Raw genomic sequence first — 18,666 nt, 5'->3', positions numbered from 1 at the left:
TTGCCTTAAAAATAAATTAAATTTATAAGTATACAAGTTCGTGCCCAGGACAGTGGTGCCACTGAGTGGTGCCATTTTGTCATGATCCAGGATCCGGACCGAAGTTTCATGTTCGTTCTGTGTCAATGTTTTCTCATGGTGTTCACCTGTGTCTGATTGTATAAAGCTGCCCTGTTCGTGTCTGTTCACCGTTGGCTCATTGTTACTTATTACTGGATGTCGCACCAGTCCTGTTCATCATGTATTAAACCCCGGTTTCATGACATTGTGTGTACGCATCCTTCTTCGTCATGTCCAATCATCATTCCAGATCACCTGCCTCGCCATGTCCAACAAGCGGGACTCATTTAATCCCACCCAATGCTACTGTGTTCAGGGAGATCAACAGCTAGCCTGGCATATGAGACTGTAAGACAAGGTAATAATGCTGTAAATGTCATTAGCAAACAATTATTGTGTGTCCAGCAGTAATTCTTGTCTATTTAGTAGACTTTTAAAAATCATTTGCTGTCATGAGCTGTTTGTAATTGTATGGCAGGGTGTTTACAAAACTTACAGGATTCATTTCAATTCACCTGTTTATGACATATTAACCTTGATATACTTCATTTGGATGCATACACAAATTTAGTAAATGCTTGCATTTGATTGATTAACTAAAGCACCTAGAACATCCTCTCAGGATGTGGTACACGTGGTACATCACATTTGGTTAAATGCCCACTTTTACAGCACATGTGAGGTCATCTTTACAGTGTGCTGCTCCTCCACACCTCTCTTTGGGTCAAACACGTGGTACACGGCATTGTGGCCTGTGCTAATGTTTAATCACTGAAGTCCCCGCCTCCATCTCCATAAAATTCATTTCATGGGTATAAATGTGAGACCACAAAGCGAGGCTATGACAGTTGCTGCCTCAGATCAGGATGATCAAGGTACTGTAGGACTCTGGGGTCCATATTATTAATATCCAGCTTTTTCTTCAGGGTAAAGCTGTAATGTGATCCTCTGCAGGCCCAGAGCCGAGCCTTAACTCTTCTTGGTACGATGTTCTGTGAGTGCTCTCTCTGGGGAGTTGGATATTTTCAAGATGTACAGAAGAACCGCCCAAGGCCTTCAAGGTCTTACATTTCTCAGCTGAACATGCCAACAGACAACAGTGTTCCAGTGGAGAGCCTCACCACCAACCGAGGAATCCAGATGCAGATCCTTTCTCCTCACACAACCCAGAGCCAGAGACCACTGGGGAAACAGAACAGGATGACGGATTCCCATCAGGAGATGTAGGACCATCTGAACCATCTGATCATCTACATGCCCGGCTCTGAGGATCACAGGCTCATGTCTGAGGATGACAATTTACTCTCCTGAAGGAGAAGGAATAACATCATATACGGGATTACATATTACACATAAATACCTTTTCACTGACCAAGAGATTGTGTGTTATGACTGTAGTATGGGTTTTACTGCAGGTTTCCACAAAAATAACCTTAGAACTTTCAGGCCCGTGTTCAGCTCAGAGCCAATTGCGCCCTCTTCTGTCCAACTGTGGATTTTTACTCTGATGGCAAAAGAAACAGTAATTAAAAAGTGTGTTCACATCATTCAGTTACTTATGTGGAGAACGTCATGTCAACATTAATCTGTTCTTAAATTCTGAAGTTTATTAAAAAATAAGGAAAAATTAGCAAGCTGATGTTTTCAAAAGTTTTCAGCAAGTTTCCATTTAAAGGGCAAGCTTTAGGCTTACGATGTGCCTTATTACTTTAAATGTGTGCTGCGTGTGTCATTCAGAGTTTCAGCCACTGTTTGTTCTGACTTTGAATCATCTTGTCTCTTTGACTAGGCTTGTGTCTCTCTTAACCTTCACTATAACCATGGAAACATAAAGTGCCTGCTGCTGAAAGAGCCGTACACTATAGAGCAAGTTTAAGGTCAAGTTACATGAAGGACAAAAGAAGTGAATGATGTCAAACCCCGGAGCTGAATGTAATTTTCCCCCTTTAATAATGCACATGTACAATGTTGCCTTGAATATGACCACAGCTGAATTGCATATTATTATTTATATTTGTATTTTACATTTTCAATTTCATTTAAAGCATTTGTAATATAATCCCACAGGCTCTGGCAATGGTGACTTCAAAGTTTGAAATGTAAGTCACTGGTACGAAGGTCAGAGAGCTGTTAACATAAATTATTATGCATAACCAACACAGTTGGTAATGCATTATTTTTTTTAATACGAAAATACTTTGCAAGTTGCAAAGATCCTAACTGGATTAGGATCAGCAGCTGTAAATGGCCCATTGTCAATTGATTAACCTACAAAACACACTGAAAGAGACTGTAGGTGTTGTCTAATATTCCTGACCTTCATCAACCACACACACACACACACACACACACACACACACACACACACTCTGAACATGTTTACAGATTAGGTTTTGATCCACAGCATTTTAAATACCCTCCGGCAGAGGGTGGCCTAAACTAAAAACTCCCAGCTGGTCAGGAATCCACGTTCAGACAGCTCCTGTTATTAAGATTTCCGAAATCACTGTACACTGTTCAACCTACGTCAGTCTGAGGCAAACACCATGAATCCTGCTGCAAAACAAAGAGAGCACTGTAAAGTTAACAAGAACCATTATACTAAATAACCGTGAAATGGCAGCATTTTCATTCATGGACTAAATAAAAAAATTCACATTTTGAATTCACATTTCATGGAGAGAATCAACATATGATGGATCATTAAAAAGGGATTGAGGACACTGAATCTAATCCATATGGGCTTGGAGGTTCAGCCCATGCATGGAGGCCTTGGGAGGTGCTTGCACAGACTTCCCAATATATATTGGCATAATCAAAAAAGTACCCCAGTTTCAATTAAAGGGGCATTTCACCTACCTGATCATTTTTATACATCCAACTTCACCTCTATTTACATTGTGCCTATATGTGTATAAATATCTATAGTAAATGTATAAAGTGCACATATATTAGCATGTTTAATGCCTGGATTTAATGCCTGAAAAATTCGATAAATATTCCTACTGAGCCATTATAACTTGCCACCACAGATAGATAAATAAAAATACCTAGTACCACCCAGCAGGCTTGTTAGGTGAAGAGGGGCAGAGTCACTGTAGTTTATAGAAAATCCTAAATAAATTCAGCTTTTTTCAGCAATTATGCAATTCTTGCATATTTTTCTTCTTTTTTTCAGCACAACACAATGATATTAAAGTTACAAATTGGGAGTTCACATACCACTTGTTTCAACATTTGGCATGACAGTGCAGGACTTCAAAATAACTTTTTACATTCATGGCATTTAACAGACATCCTGATCCAGAGCACCTTACAATCAATAGTTACAGGGACAGTCAACTTGGAGCAACTCAGGGTTCTGTGTCTTACTAAGAGACACAATAGTAGTAAGTGGGATTTGAACCTGTGACTTTGTGGTCATAAGTTTCATATGCAGGTGTGCATATGCAGGGGTTGTGAGGATGAGCGTGGTGATGAGCAGCATATTGATGAGCATTGTGAGGAACAGGGTTGTGAGGTTTAGTGTTGTGAAGAGGAACATTGTGAGGTGGAGGGTTGTGAGGACAAGTTTTGTGAGGAGGAGCATTGTGAGGTGCAGTGTTGTGAGGATGAACATTGTGAGGTGCAGTGTTGTGAGGCTGAACATTGTGAGGTGCAGTGTTGTGAGGTGGAGCATTGTGAGGTCCAGTGTTGTGAGGTGGAGCATTGTGAGGTAAAGCGTTGTGAGGATGAGTGTTGTGAGGAGCAGGGTTGTGTGGTGCATCGTTGTGAGAAGGAGCATTGTGAGGAGCAGGGTTGTGAGGTGCAGCGTTGTGAGGAGGAGCATTGTGAGGTGCAGTATGGTGAGGATGAACATTGTGAGGTGCAGTGTTGTGAGGTTGAGTGTTGTGAGGATGAGTGTTGTGTGGAGCAGGGTTGTGTGGTGAATCATTGTGAGAAGGAGCATTGTGAGGAGCAGGGTTGTGAGGTGCAGCGTTGTGAGGAGGAACATTGTGAGGAGCAGTGTTGTGAGGTGGAGTGTTGTGAGGACCAGTTTTGTGAGGAGGAGCATTGTGAGGTGCGGTGTTGTGAGGTGGAGTGTTGTGAGGACCAGTTTTGTGAGGAGGAGCATTGTGAGGTGTTGTGAGGATGAACATTGTGAGGTGCAGTGTTGTGAGGTGGAGTATTGTGAGGACCAGTTTTGTGAGGAGGAGCATTGTGAGGTGCAGTGTTGTGAGGATGAACATTGTGAGGTGCAGTGTTGTGAGGTGGAGTATTGTGAGGACCAGTTTTGTGAGGAGGAGCATTGTGAGGTGCAGTGTTGTGAGGATGAACATTGTGAGGTGCAGTGTTGTGAGGTGGAGTGTTGTGAGGACCAGTTTTGTGAGGAGGAGCATTGTGAGGTGCAGTGTTGTGAGGATGAACATTGTGAGGTGCAGTGTTGTGAGGTGGAGTATTGTGAGGACCAGTTTTGTGAGGAGGAGCATTGTGAGGTGCAGTGTTGTGAGGTGGAGTGTTGTGAGGTGCAGTGTTGCGAGGTGGAACATTGTGAGGTGCAATGCTGTGAGGTTGAGCGTTGTCAGATTCCTAATACAGCACTTTTGCAGCACTTAGAGGTTTGTTTGAACGGAGAGGCCATTATAAACAACATGTATTATTACTATTATTATTATTATTATTATTAATAATAATATTTTTATATTCCCTCCCCAGAGCAATTCAATTCCAACTTTCACTTAATTGAGTTTCCTTGATTATTAACAACCTAATGATGCGTGTGGCAGTCTGAAACACAGAAGGTGCAGCATGGAATATGCCTGAAAGGCACTGATATCAGGCCTTAAATCATCTATGGATTCTTCCTCTAAGATTCTTCACACCATCTGTGACATGAAAAGCACCAGACCGCCAATAAACACCAAACCATCTGGTATACGTTTTTTAGTTCAAACATGCCATCTGTGGCATCTATGACTCCATCACACCAGACATGCTGTTATTGTTCAGACAGAGTTAAAAGAGGTAAAATAAGCCGATATTAAGTGACCGTAATGCACAGCAGTTCACTCTGAGACCCTCAACATTTGCACTCCAGGGACTAAGACAGTGAAAGACTAAATTGCAGCCCATCCAAAGCCCCATCCACCCTTCTCTCCACCCACCACACCACCAGCCATGACCTTGTCCTTCCTCATTCGCATCCTGTGCACCGCAAATGGGTTTTATTACAGGTGACATGTGGCTGATTAATAGGTGGCTGCACTGGGGTGACTCAGCCTGGTGATGGCACCTTGCAGTCGCTCATTCACTCGCAACACACACACACATAAAAAAAAAAAAACTTTAACAATCACAATCACTTTTCTTCATAATCTGCGTTTCACAGCAAAACGTGAAGCTCCATATTCAATATTATGAAGGTCTCGCAGCATGATCCCTCTTTTTGTCCCTTGCTACTTGTTGAATAATAAAATATGTTGCCGGCCATTCAGTGGGTATACGCACCAGGTGCAAGGCCATGATATTTAATAAGCAGCAATTTACATCTGAGGTCCACTGTTTTATGGCGGCCTTGAGCGCCACGCTTGTTTGTAATTACATCAGCAGAGGACCCGGCGGCGGGCTGAGAGAACAAGGGTGTTGTACTGTACGCAGCTGACTGACATTGAAAGATGCGTGAATAAAGCGCACGCCTTCCTAGACAATGACGACTTCAAGGTTCTCTGCTACCTACAGCATGACCTTCACTGAAAAGCACATACAGACGGAGACCTTGAGATGGAGATTTGGCTTTAAATGATAAAAACAACAGAAACGGCAAAGAACTAAACATACACAAAAACTTACGTCCAGGAGAAAGTTTGCTCGCCCCCCTGGACAATGTCACAGATGTAGACATGGGATTTTGCTTGACCTTTGCGCAAATTAATATTATTTGGTATTGAATTTTCCATTCATAATTGATAAAGGTTCAGCAAATCAGGTTCAGTTCCTTCTTTCTCCCTTTGGATGAAAGAGTCTTTTGAAGCTTTCAGTTTCACCTTCCACTGCGTGAAAACAGGATGTAAACAGGACTCGAGTCAAAAAAGAGGAAAGAAACCATCAGTCTTCAGTGCTTCATCAGCGGGGTGGAAGAGGAGTTCAGAATTCTGGCCTGGGTGATTTCTTAAAGTAGAAGACTGCACTGGATGTCAAGGTGGATAGTCTGATTTAATTTTCTGTCATGACATTTTGTGTATGCTTTAATTAACTGTAAAATGGTCTTAAAGGGGAGTTCACGTTGTTTGTATATGTAATCGGGGCGTGAAGAACTCTCTGTGCAGGACAGCAGAGCACTGATGGTGGCAGGGAAGATGACACAAAAGTGGATGCCGTTCAGAGGGAGAAAATAAACTTCGCTAAAAAAAAATCTATATAAATTAAACATCATATGTCATCTTTTATGAACTCACCAATCAACTCTCATCTCCTCAGAAAACTTTATAGCCCTGGTCCAAACCATTTATCTGAGGTACAATAAATAAAAATGATATTCACACAAACATTGAAACAGTTCATAAATATCAAATTGCACATTCATCAAACAATAAACTAATATGCATTTAAAAACATTTTAAATACATGGTATCACATTCATTTATAAATCATTTTACACAGTTACCATTAAACCCCCTCTGATTCAATGCCATAAAATAGTACTGGTAACAGGCCTCAACTCTTATTAACAATATGCTTCTGAAATTGCATAAATTGAGTCTTTCAAGACAATTTTGAGCTGCTTTAGTCATTGGTGATGCTTAATTGACAGGTAATTTTTAAATTATTGTTCATGTATGCATAGAATGAGCTGTTTAGCATCTCAATTGCTTTTCCATCCATATCAGCAATTAACTACTTTAAATTCATGAAACAGCTAAATGTTGTTAAATTGTGCACAAGCCGTTTTTTTTTTTTTTTTGTTCCTGTGTATTATGAAAATAAAAATACAACCTTGCTTAAAATAGTGATAAAATGTGCTATATTTAAATGGTGCTCTCTAGGTGCCCCTGCCACCAATTCACATGTGCACATGGGTCCTAATCTCCCACAGCAGATGCCTGTTCGGAGTGGGTGATTAGAACCCTTCATGTCTGTCTCATGAATTCTGAATGTTACTCCATATGCTGTGTGTTTTCTGTTGACTTTGTATTTTGTGTTTTGGCCATTGTGTCTTTTTCTTTTTGTTTATCAAATTTCTCACATTTATCAAAATGTCGAGCATTAGTGCCTCATCCCACCCTAACTTTTGGAATTAGCATGTGGCTTTGGTAAAAAGTAGTTGCTCAATGGTTTGGTTGGATTCAATTCTGATTAAAATTGTACAATGCACCATAAAGTCTAAAAGCAGATGTTTGTATTTGCTGTCTGAAAATAATTATAATTTATTACAATTGACCAAACTGTATTGGTTGGTTCATGCATTCTAAATGGTTCTAATCAATGGAATTTGTAGCATTTGTTCTGAAATAAAATACAGAAGAAATGAGTTTGGTGTGCTGTGGCCACAGTTGAGAATAATTGTGCAAGCTGCTCTGTACCGTTTAGGGAAAAAAACATAGACTGAAAAGAATGAAAGTGCACAAAGTCAATGATGCTAAAAAATGGATAATGCACTACTGGAACTTTAAATTTAAAGCGGTGATGTTTTGTAGTATTACATAAGCCATGTGAGGATTTTAAAGTGTTTGAAAGGATCTCACATGTGCACAGGTTGCAACTTTTCATGGAAGAGGCACCTTGATAGTGGCTCATTAAATATTAATCTCAGATTTTAAGTGTTGATTTTCGTAGCCCTGACGGCTCCTGTCGCTGTGGTATCACACTGGCATCCATAATTTAGACTTCTATGCCAACATGACCCCCATGGCTCTCACCTGTATGAACAACATATACATGCCCTGTTCTGTCGGCCACGATAAAATGTGATGAAAGGTACATAAATAATCCTGAGAGCAGCGACCCATCCCCTTCCCTCAATTACAGATCCACAGGACATAAATTAATATGTAAAATTGCTGGTGCATGCTGGGAGAGCCCCAGCAGCTAAGGCCATCTCTATCAATTTTATGAGGAAGACGGGCGCTGCACTGACGGATGTCTAATGTGAGGAACGACGCGGGATTGATTGAAAGGTTTGGCGCCGGATGAACTGTGCTCAACCCGCCTCTAATTCGTGAAGAAGATGGGCCAGCTGCACCCCCACCCTTCCTCCTGTTTATGAAGTGACATGCATTGGGAAGCCCAAGTAAATGATGTTTTGGGTTCGAGGAGGGGGAAAGTGGTGAGTTATTTACCTGGCCTTGGCAACACTTCCCAGGCGTTTGTCTCTTCCAACCAAAGTTAATTAGGTTTGATCTGAGAAAGGGAAACGCAGAAACGTTCACAAGGACGTTTCTCTTGAGGCACACGGCTCATGGATTTGTTTTTTTAATGTTGATGGCTGATGTGGTTCTGGCTTCATTTTGGACTGTCTACATCAGATTGATTTTTCAGCCATGAAAACGTTATTTTTACTGTCAGATGACTTTCCTGCAAATAAAAAATGTGCTACTGAAATAAAATTTCACATCCAAACCAAACATTATCACAAGTTTACTTCTGAAAGTGTACTGGCCACGTGTTTGTACTTTTGAGATAACATCATGCTTAAAACTTGATCAGGTTGTAATTACAGCAAATGGAAAATACCAGGATCAGATTTATGGCAAACATATGATTTCTGTGTATAGGGCTTCCGGATTCCCCACCATACAAAAAAAAACTTCTCTCTACTTATTTTCATGTCATCTTCATTGATGCCCTTGTCTTTAAAACCAGGAAAACACCAAGGACAGATGGACATGAGTCAGAGTTCTGAAAAATTGTGTTCCCCGAATTATGAGCTAAATTCACTCACTTGGGGAACAGGGTCCGACCAGAAGATGCCGGAACCGTAACTCATCAGCATCCATTAAGGGGAGTAGGAAGCGAGCGAGTGAGCGCATGCATCATGGTGCAGGCCCCCGACTTCTCAGAAAGCGCTTTGGCATCTGCGCCTTTGTGGACTGAGAACAGACTGACCTTGGGTCTGTGTTCCTCTGCGCTGACCTTGGCTTGGAGCTACAGACGCTTCTATGGCTGCCGAACGGCCCTGAAACAGAGTGGAGTGTGTTTGCAGGTTTCATAGTGCATGCATGTTTGTGTGTGTAGGTGCTTTATGGTGCTCAAAGGTTTTCGGAAAAGCACCAAAGCCAGAAAAAGTGCAAACTACCAGCTCTCCAAAAAAAAAATAGGAGTAGGTAATAGGAGACGCAACAAAAAATGTTCTTATTTTTCAGGGAAGGTTCTCAAGACAGATGCTACATATCAGCTGATTGGAGTTTTTTTTTTTTTTTTTTTTAACAAACCCCAGAACTAAGAAAAAGTGTCATAAATCTCATTCTGTTAACCAGAGACTGATGAATGGCATAAATGTTCCAGCCGGGGTGCTGCCGGTCGCTACTGTTCCCCATGACCGGTGCCCTCCAGGACTGCCTCTCAGCAGCCAGACAGGGAAGGGGGGAGGGAGAGAAATGAAGCCAAGGCAAACATTCAGAGGCTGCCTTTATTTATTTGCTCAAGGTAATGTCAGGTTAACGGAAGGAGGTCATTGCCCAACTTTTATGAGCTTGGCAGATCAGGGAGGGAAAGTGCGGGAGAGAGAAACATCGGGGCAGAGTGAATAGCAGAAATTTTTCGCACAAAAAAAAAAAAATGACTAGAAAATATCATTTCTGTTTAATTGGATTAATCTGCAGGTAAACAGAGACAGGGCAGTTTATTCCATCTTTGGGTTTGGGTTTAAGCAAGCTCCCCACATATTGCACTGTGTTGCACTTATTGCCAGTTTGAAAATAGGGCCCAAACACTGATGGAAAGACCTTCACAGGTCTTCAAATTCAAAGACCTTCACAGACAGGGGCAATTTTATATGGGGCGGCCTTTAATAACCAGCTCACAAAGTGAAACATGACACTGAAGTTAGCGCCTTATTCGAATTGTCAGTTCCTGCTTAAATCCTGCTCAGCAGGCTGCAATATCCGTATTGTGCCTGTAGGGGTTATAATTCAACGAGGCATACAAAAAGGAAATCTGTTTCACAGATAAGGAACGTTATAAATCTGTATATGGTGATGATCTCTGTGCCCACTCAAAATTCGGAACTATTAGAAATGGTAGCAAGTGTTACCTGTCTGACCCAACCCTGTTTTCACTGAAAATTTCACATGAGAACTGTGTGTTGGATTGATGAATGGCATTCTCATACAAAAAAGAAGGCAACAGTTTAAAAGCTCTGGACCACTGAAAATCGAAAATAGAAATAGTATCAACTAATACCTTTCTGACCCAAAACGTGTTTCACTGTAAAATTGATAAATCATAGTTTGAATAAGTAGCTTCATTGTTTACTGGGGCAGTGGTGGCCTAGCGGTTAAGGAAGCGGCCCCGTGATCAGAAGGTTGCTGGTTCTAATCCCGATCCGCCAAGGTGCCACTGAGGTGCCACTGAGCAAAGCACCATCCCCACACACTGCTCCCCAGGCGCCTGTCATGGCTGCCTACTGCTCACTCAGTGTAATGGGTTAAATGCAGAGGACAAATTTCACTGTGTGCACCATGTGCTGTGCTGCTGTGTATCACATGTGACATTCACTTCACTTCACTTGTCACTACTCTAAATTGTATCAGAGGGGGTGTTCGCCAGGTCCCAAACAGGTTAGGACCGCCCATGTTCATGGAATAAACATGACCTTCCATACTGTCTTATCACTTCCAATATTAAAAGTCCCTTTTATTTAACATTAATATGAGTCCCCCCAACCTGTCTGTGGTCCTGCAGTCTGTCTGTGTCTGTGGTCATCACAAGGGGATTTATTTATTCCTGGAAAAACACTGACTTCCTGTTTGCGCCAAACACTGTGGTTGGTGAATGATGTTGATGATGTAATTTCCCCCAAACTTCTATAGTCCGCTCTCCTCCTCATCCCGCCCTTCTCCTCCTTATTTGCATTTAAAGCTACAGTCAGGAAATAGCGCATCCTGGGGAAATCTCATTGTGGGACTGGATAAAATTGGCTGCAATTTTGCTGAATATTGGAAGGAGACTTCAGACACAGTATTATGGGACCACTAAGACCGAAATAAAAGCACTTTTTTCACTTTAAAAAAAAAATTTATGTCATGGGACCTATAACAGAATCTCACTCAGGATTACATTCACGAAGGAAGGAAAAATTGGATGCAGGGAAGAGGTCTGCTTCGACCCAGACAGCTCAGTACCGGACGCCAGGCTCCAGCATTTGCTGATTTGGCTGCACAATTATGACAGGCGGTGTTTGTTTATTCTGGCGGGCGTGAAGACAGCTGTGTGGGAATAACGGTACATGTTATCTTAACTTTGAATGTAGTACTGTGTGTTCATGCTTGATAACCTGAAGATATCCAGCAGAATTTTCCCAAGGGAGAAGTTTGGAAGAACCATGGAGGAGCAGGCAATATGCATGTACAGCCTTCAGCTCACAGCACATGCGCTTCAGCACTCAGGGTCTTTGTCAACCTGCAGCCGTTTTTTGGGAAAATTCAGTTCCAGCGAATCCATTATCCAGTGTTTACCAAAGGATATGGGTCAAAAATATCAAATACAAGTGTCATCTAATTCATTGCTTCAAAGATAATATGACCAGTATCAAGTTTAATCAATACCTTAAATATGCACACAGATTTCTGCATGTGAAATTTTACAATCATGCAAATATAATTTAAACAAATATCTAGGTTTATGTTTCCATTCAATGTAGTAAATGTAGTGAATAATAAACATGATCTGTCTATAGTGCAGAAATAAAACACTAAATCCCTCATGCATTTTGATTATCTCATTTAGAAAGCATACAAAATGCGTAAGAATCTTTAATGGCAGAACACAAAATGTTGATTTGTCAAACATGAGAATTTAAGTATCAATTATATTGAATTAAATGGACGTGTTGAATTAATGTTAAATTATAATGTGATTTAGACCTTGCACATGAAAGGCCCACAGACTCCCACTATTAATGCACTTAAAAATGTCTGAGAATATAAAAAAATATAATATATATAATGTCTACTTAATTAATCAAGATCATATGGGTGAAAAACAAAATACAGATCCATGACTGACTTTTGCACTTGGTACTTGCATCAGAAATTTAGGGAGAAACACTATGGAGAAAAAAAGAGCACAGAACTATAGCAACAGCCAAAAGTCACAACAGAAATAACGGGCATTTCCTTAGCGGAAACTTCTACCACATTCACCCGTTCTAAAGGCTTTTTCGGGGCAAAGAGAGAAACCAAGATCATTTCTGAAAGTTCTTCCAAGGTTGTTACTTTTAAACTGTGCCAGCTCCTTATTCCCATGGGGTCATGACAACCTTATTGAGCTCCTTGTTTGAATGCATCAGCTAGGACACCTAGACCCCTACATCCTGAATAACAGCCTTCACAAATGTGGATCTGGCCAAACTAATGGAAGACATGGAACTAACAGAAGTACAATTTACCAAATTACCTAGTCTGATTACGCCAAAACAAGCTGTTACAACAAAAAGCACTAGCAACACACAATATGACTGAAATAATAATGACATATGAATTAAAATGGACGTATGCTCCCACGTGTTCTGTGTGGCTGGCTGTGTTTTTGCGTCCTGTCTCTTTTAGGTTGACTTCGTGGGAGGAGATGAGGTCTACCAGTTCCACCTACCATCTGCCTATTGGTCACCTCCACCTACATAAAGAGACTTCAGATGGTGTTCGAGAGGTCCCCAGGGTCCACGGAGATCTGCAAGGACCTCTGTTGGGGATCTCATTCATGTGTCTTGTGGCTGTGTGTGACCCCTTTGTTGTTAGCCTGTGTTAGCTTTATGTGACCTTTTTGTTAAATTTTGTGCGTGTTTGAGTTATCCCCACTGGACCATCCCTTCCTTTAGGCTGTATGGTGTTGGTTAGCTGTCCTGAGTCCAATGTTTTATTGTACCTGTTAGCTCACTGTAAATAAAAGCACTGTTCGTAGGCTTTGTTTGGTTGTGCGTGCAACAGTGGACGTCTCCTCTCCACATCCTTGTTGTGTTTCTAGACTTAGGGATGTGACACTGCTGCTTCTCTACATCTCTCAGAACATGCTCATTATGTCATTAAATCCCTGTATTGACGTGGGTTTCCTCCGGGTTCTCCAGGCTCCAGCCACAACCCTGAGTATCAGGACTAAGTCCTGTTCAGGATAGTGAGTCAGTGATTAGTGAAAGTGAAGTGATCGTCATTGTGAAACACTGCAGCACAGCACACAACGAACCGGCAACCTTCTGATTACGGATCTGCTTCCTTAACCACTAGGCCACCACTGCCCCTATTAGAGTTCATTTATATTCTACTTGACATGATTTGGACATGGTGCCTACAGATGCTCCTACGTGAATATAGCTTCTTGCTGCTGCCACCTGGGAGACGTGGCATGCCAGACACTTCCAAAAGATGACATCATGGTTTTATAAGCTGCAGGGGTCGCGACATGTTTGCAAACTGCCCTGCATGTAAAATCTGGACTACAGTGACCTTTATTGGCGAGGAGCACTTGTTTGCAAACTCGACGCGTAACTCTGCGATACAGCCCTCCCAAGGTCACCCCAACCCAAAAGCGCTTTGAACCAATCGCATGCAACTTTGTTTTTTTTTTTTAACGCACACACACATCCACGCTCGCAGTTAGGAATTATGAAATGAATGTCGGCGCCGCGGTCTTGGCAACCGCGCCTGCACCATAACCTCATTCTCATCTCATGAAGAAAAGTGCGCCTGATGTGGAATAACAGTCAGGCGGAGACACCCTGGCAGCAGCAACAACAAAAGCCCACATAATTTATTACGGCGATTTATCGCAGATGAATATTGCTTAATTGTTAAAATCACCTCGAAAGCAGTGGAAAAAGGATAATAATGCAGGGCCGCGACTGATTAAAACGTTTGCTGCTCTTCATCCACATTTTTGTCAGCTGGTGACTCTTGGATATTCAACAGTGCAAGTGAAACTGTTTCATGCTTACAGACGGCGCCCCGTGCGTGGAGGAAAAAAAAAACATGTTTGTCTGCGCTTTGGCTCTGAAATATGACGAAATTGGCTGAAACGGACGCGCCGCTTCTGCTCACGTCCCCTGAGGTCATTAACTACCTGAGAGGCTGCCATAATTTTCAGCAAACTGTGAGAGGGAAGACAGCAGCCTTGGCCCTCAAGGACAGTTCTAAAAGTCTGAATAGGAAAAAAAAGAAGCCTGACCCAGAAAAAAAGAGAAAGAGAGAGAGAGAGAGAGAGAGAGAGAGAGAGAAATCAGAGTTTTGAACTTCAGCAATGAAACATACTCTAAGAAAGAATAAAAGAAATCTTTATATCACAGCAACGGAGAAAATTTGTACAACCTGTCTGCAACATTCTCAGTCCTTGAAGAGAACAATGAAATAAATTTTAAAAAGATGGCTGTAGACAGAGGGTAGGCGAAGGCTGTTTACTTGACACGGGCCTTGATCTGACCGGGGACAAAAAAAAAAAAAAAAGCGAGCGAGAAGCAGAAATTCCAGGTAAAATAATTATGAGTTTTCTGTCTCTGTGCGCCAGTCTGATCTCACTGTGACAGCTTTCACCTGCTCCTCTGGCACAGCGTCCTTCACTGGCTGAGAACAAGGGACGCCGCTGTCCCATGACTTTCCATGCAGTCACAGATCAATAACCTTTTATCATCCGCTATGGGAGAAAAGAGAAGGTGTGACATCACCGCACTCTCCCGCCAAGGTCTTCGCTGTTGACCACAATGACGACCAGATCCAAAATACTTTCTATTTCACGTCACCATTCTCTCATTTGTCTGGCTCGTTGTAGCCCTTGCTGCGCAGCTCGAAAATGTTTAAATAGACCCGGGTTCAAACGATGCCGGACGCGGGAGACTGCCGGAGGCCGAAGGTCCATACTCCAGAATCTGTAGGTCTTTTTTTGACATCAGCCACTGCTGTCCCTCTGTCACTAGCAGTATCTGTATAAAAGGCAGCAGTGAAACTAATTAAAGGTTTTATCATCTTCACAAGAGCATAATTGTTCAGGAAGGATTTGTCTAACAGTCTAACACACTACTAATTCTGATTAAAAAGCGAGAGTGGCAATAATATTCATGTTTGTATCTAGAGGTGCACTAGAAGAACTAATGAAAGATCTCCCACAAGCAACGACGAAGACCTCCTACGTCCTTCCCTAAAAATGATAGATAGGTGCACATTTTTGACAATAAATAAATATTAGCATCCTCTTTGTTGGTGGGTAACTTCTTTATGCGTGAATGTATATTTCTTCTGTCTGTTTAGACACTGCACGACAGCGCAGGGTGTGGCGCCGCCTGGCGGCGCGCCGCGGGACTGCAGTGGGCGGGCCGCAGGAAATATAAAACGGCGCGCTCCGTCGCTCGGCGAGCTGGTGTGCGCAGCATGGCGTGTTTCGACGGCTGCCGCTGCCTGGGCGACGGGAGGCACGGCAGCATCCTGTACAGCATCCTGAAGAACGACGCGCCGCCGGCGCAGCAGCGGCACCCGCGGCCGGCGCCGCCCGCGCAGTCCTGCCCGTGCGGCTCCAAGAAGAAGATCGCGCTGCGCTCGCCGCAGGCGACGTGCAAAGCCGCGTCGGCGGTGCTCGTCAAGACGCTCAGGTTCGTGAAGAACGTGCCCTGCTTCCGGGAGCTGCCGGCGGAGGACCAGCGGGCGCTGGTCAGCAGCAGCTGGGCGCCGCTGCTCGTGCTGGGCATGGCGCAGGACCGGATCGACTTCGAGACGTCGGAGACCCACGAGCCCAGCATGCTGCAGAGGATCCTGACCGGCGGGCCGGACAGGACGGACAGCCCGCAGGGCGTCTCGCTGGGCGACGTGCAGAACATTAAAGTGTTCCTCACCAAGTGCTGGGCCCTGGACATCAGCACCAAGGAGTACGCATACCTGAAGGGGGCCATCCTCTTCAACCCAGGTGCGTAGCAGGAGGTCCAGACAGTAGGCAGGTCCAGAAAACAAGAGGTACAGAGAGCAGGGGATCCAAACAGAAGGCAGGTCCAGAGACCAGGCAGGTCTCGAATGCAGGAGATCCAGAGAGTAGAAGGTCAAGGAAACAAGAGGTCCAGAAAGTAGAAGGTCCATAGAGCAGGAGGTCCAGAGAACAGACAGGTCTCGAATGCAGGAGATCCAGAGAGTAGAAGGTCAAGGAAACAAGAGGTCCAGAAAGTAGAAGGTCCATAGAGCAGGAGGTCCAGAGAACAGACAGGTCTCGAATGCAGGAGATCCAGAGAGTAGAGGGTCCAGAGAGCAGGAGGTCCAGGAAACAAGAGGTCAAGAAAGTAGAAGGTCCAGAGAGCAGGAAGTCCAGTGAGTAAAAGGTCCAGAGAGCAGGCAGTGCCAGTGAGTATAAGGTCCAGAGAGCAGGAGAGGATACTGACCGGCAGGCAAGGTCCATGAAACAACAGGTTAAGAAAGTAGAATGTCCACAGAGCAGGAGGTCCGGAGAGCGGGCAGGTCCAGTTAGTATAAGGTCCAGAGAGCAGGAGAGGATACTGACCGGCAGGCGAGGTCCATGAAACAACAGGTTAAGAAAGTAGAAGGTCCAGAGAGCAGGAAGTCCAGTGAGTAAAAGGTCCAGAGAGCAGGCAGGTCCAGAGAACAGGCAGGTCTCGAATGCAGGAGGTCCAGAGAGCAGGAGGAGCTGAACAAGTTGCGTCTCCAGCCAGAAGTTTGGATTCCACCACCAAGCACTGTTAACATGAGCTAAACTGCTTGTTTTCCATAACAAATATTAAACTAAAAGAACAAAAACAACCCTTATTATACATTGTTATGGTGTTATGCATCAGGATTTGGATACATTTTGCATTTGGATAAAATAACAGCACAAAATAAATTGAATAATGTTGTTGTAGTAACAGATTCCATTATTACTATATTATTAATACTGTATTACTATATTATTACTATATATTAATACTATATTACTTTAATAATAATTACTATATTATTATGCATTTTGGGACTAAATATAACATATTATAACAAGTAAGAAAATCATTATGCTTGAACTATTATTGTTGTTACTGACATTATTATTGCTTTTGGATCCATCTACAACACAAAATAAACTGTATAATTCGGACATGTTATTGTCGTTCTTTGTGCATTCTGGAACTATTAATGAGCATCACCACCCTCCCTTGTGACGCTGGAGCTTCTCCTCTCCCCCCAGACGTGGCGGGCCTGCGCTGCCGGCGCCACATCCACGGGCTGCAGAGCGAGGCGCACCAGGCGCTGAACGAGCACGTCACGCCGGCCCACCGCGGCGACGGCGGCGGGCCGCGCTTCGCCAAGCTGCTCGCCGCGCTCTCCATGCTGCGCGCCATCAGCGCCGGCGCCGTGGCGGCGCTCTTCTTCCAGCCGCCGGTCGGCGCCGTCGCCATGGAGGACCTCCTGCTGGAGACGGGCGCCTCGCCATGTTTTGTAGGATGAACTGTGAAGCCGTGAGTCGAGCCTGTGGCTGAATCCCAAAGGTCCGGTGGAGAGGAGAGCGGAGCCCCGTTTCGCCACCACACCCTGTGCTTTCTGTATTTCATAGTCGGTGTTTTAATATTAAACTTGAACATGTTATTTGAATGCCTCATATACGATTATAACGCTGTTTCATACCTGAAGAGGGCGCTGTCGCCCCACAAACCAGCCAATTAAAAACCAGTCCGAGCTTGCATGACTAATGGCCTGCGTCAGTGTAAGACACGAACGAACGTGTTTCCCGCCACACTGACATCCTCCTGCAGCCTCGGAGCAGACAGGCCGCCATATGCTGCTCTCCTGAAGGCGCTGAGCTCCGGGGTCAGAGGTCGCTCGCCAGGCCTTGTCAGGTGGGTGGCCAGGACACGTCTGCAGTCCTGCAGCTATGTGGAGGTGACATCGTCATATATACAGCGTGTGTGTGTGTGTGTGTATATATATATATACACACACACACACACACACGCTTACGTGAATAAGGATAATCATCACGTAGAGCGATTTGGAAGGATCCAATTTATTCTTAAATGTTGGCTGAGCAGATGGTGGCCTGCAGCAGTTTGTTGAGATCCTGCTGGGGACATTGTCAGGGATGATGGCATTAAGGAAACGCATTATCATCCCTCAGAAATACATGAACCGGCTTTGAAGGGAGTCTTCAGCAGGGCCCGAGATGAAAGCTATTTTGATGTGAAAATATCGCCACGTGGAGGACGGGCTGTCTTTGATCTCGCATACTCTATTTTATTTGATAATTTTTCGTCTCTCTATCCATTAGTAACACTGATCCCAGAGGTGACTTCACCTCTGCCACCCAATATGGCCGCTTTATTTGTGGTTCTGTGTTCAGTAACGTTTCTGTGGCCTTTGTTCCGTTCCACCTGTGATTAGTGCGTAAGTCCTGCTCTTAGGTCCTCACCGAAGGATCGGTGGACTTCTTTTAAAGAGTGCCCTGAATTGGATAGCAAGAATC

The 18,666-nt window shown here is 43.6% G+C and overlaps 2 protein-coding genes across 2 annotated transcripts; both read left to right on the top strand.

Annotated features, from left to right (window-relative positions):
* The first annotated feature begins 3,524 nt into the window (after positions 1–3,524).
* Positions 3,525–4,189, top strand: LOC114789894 (keratin-associated protein 4-4-like). Its single transcript, XM_028979347.1, has 2 exons — positions 3,525–3,605; positions 3,722–4,189. The coding sequence occupies exons 1-2, from the start codon at positions 3,525–3,527 to the stop codon at positions 4,187–4,189; spliced, it is 549 nt and encodes a 182-aa protein (XP_028835180.1).
* Positions 4,190–15,327: 11,138 nt separating this feature from the next.
* nr0b1 (nuclear receptor subfamily 0, group B, member 1) lies at positions 15,328–17,792 on the top strand. The gene is made up of 3 exons (XM_028980394.1): positions 15,328–15,392; positions 15,486–16,134; positions 17,395–17,792. The coding sequence occupies exons 2-3, from the start codon at positions 15,606–15,608 to the stop codon at positions 17,652–17,654; spliced, it is 789 nt and encodes a 262-aa protein (XP_028836227.1). The 5' UTR covers positions 15,328–15,392; positions 15,486–15,605; the 3' UTR covers positions 17,655–17,792.
* The last annotated feature ends 874 nt before the right edge of the window (positions 17,793–18,666 follow it).

Source organism: Denticeps clupeoides, chromosome 5 (assembly GCF_900700375.1).
Source record: "Denticeps clupeoides chromosome 5, fDenClu1.1, whole genome shotgun sequence".
Taxonomy (NCBI): domain Eukaryota; kingdom Metazoa; phylum Chordata; class Actinopteri; order Clupeiformes; family Denticipitidae; genus Denticeps; species Denticeps clupeoides.
Note: the sequence above shows the minus strand (reverse complement) of the source record. Positions and strands in the feature narration are given on the sequence as shown.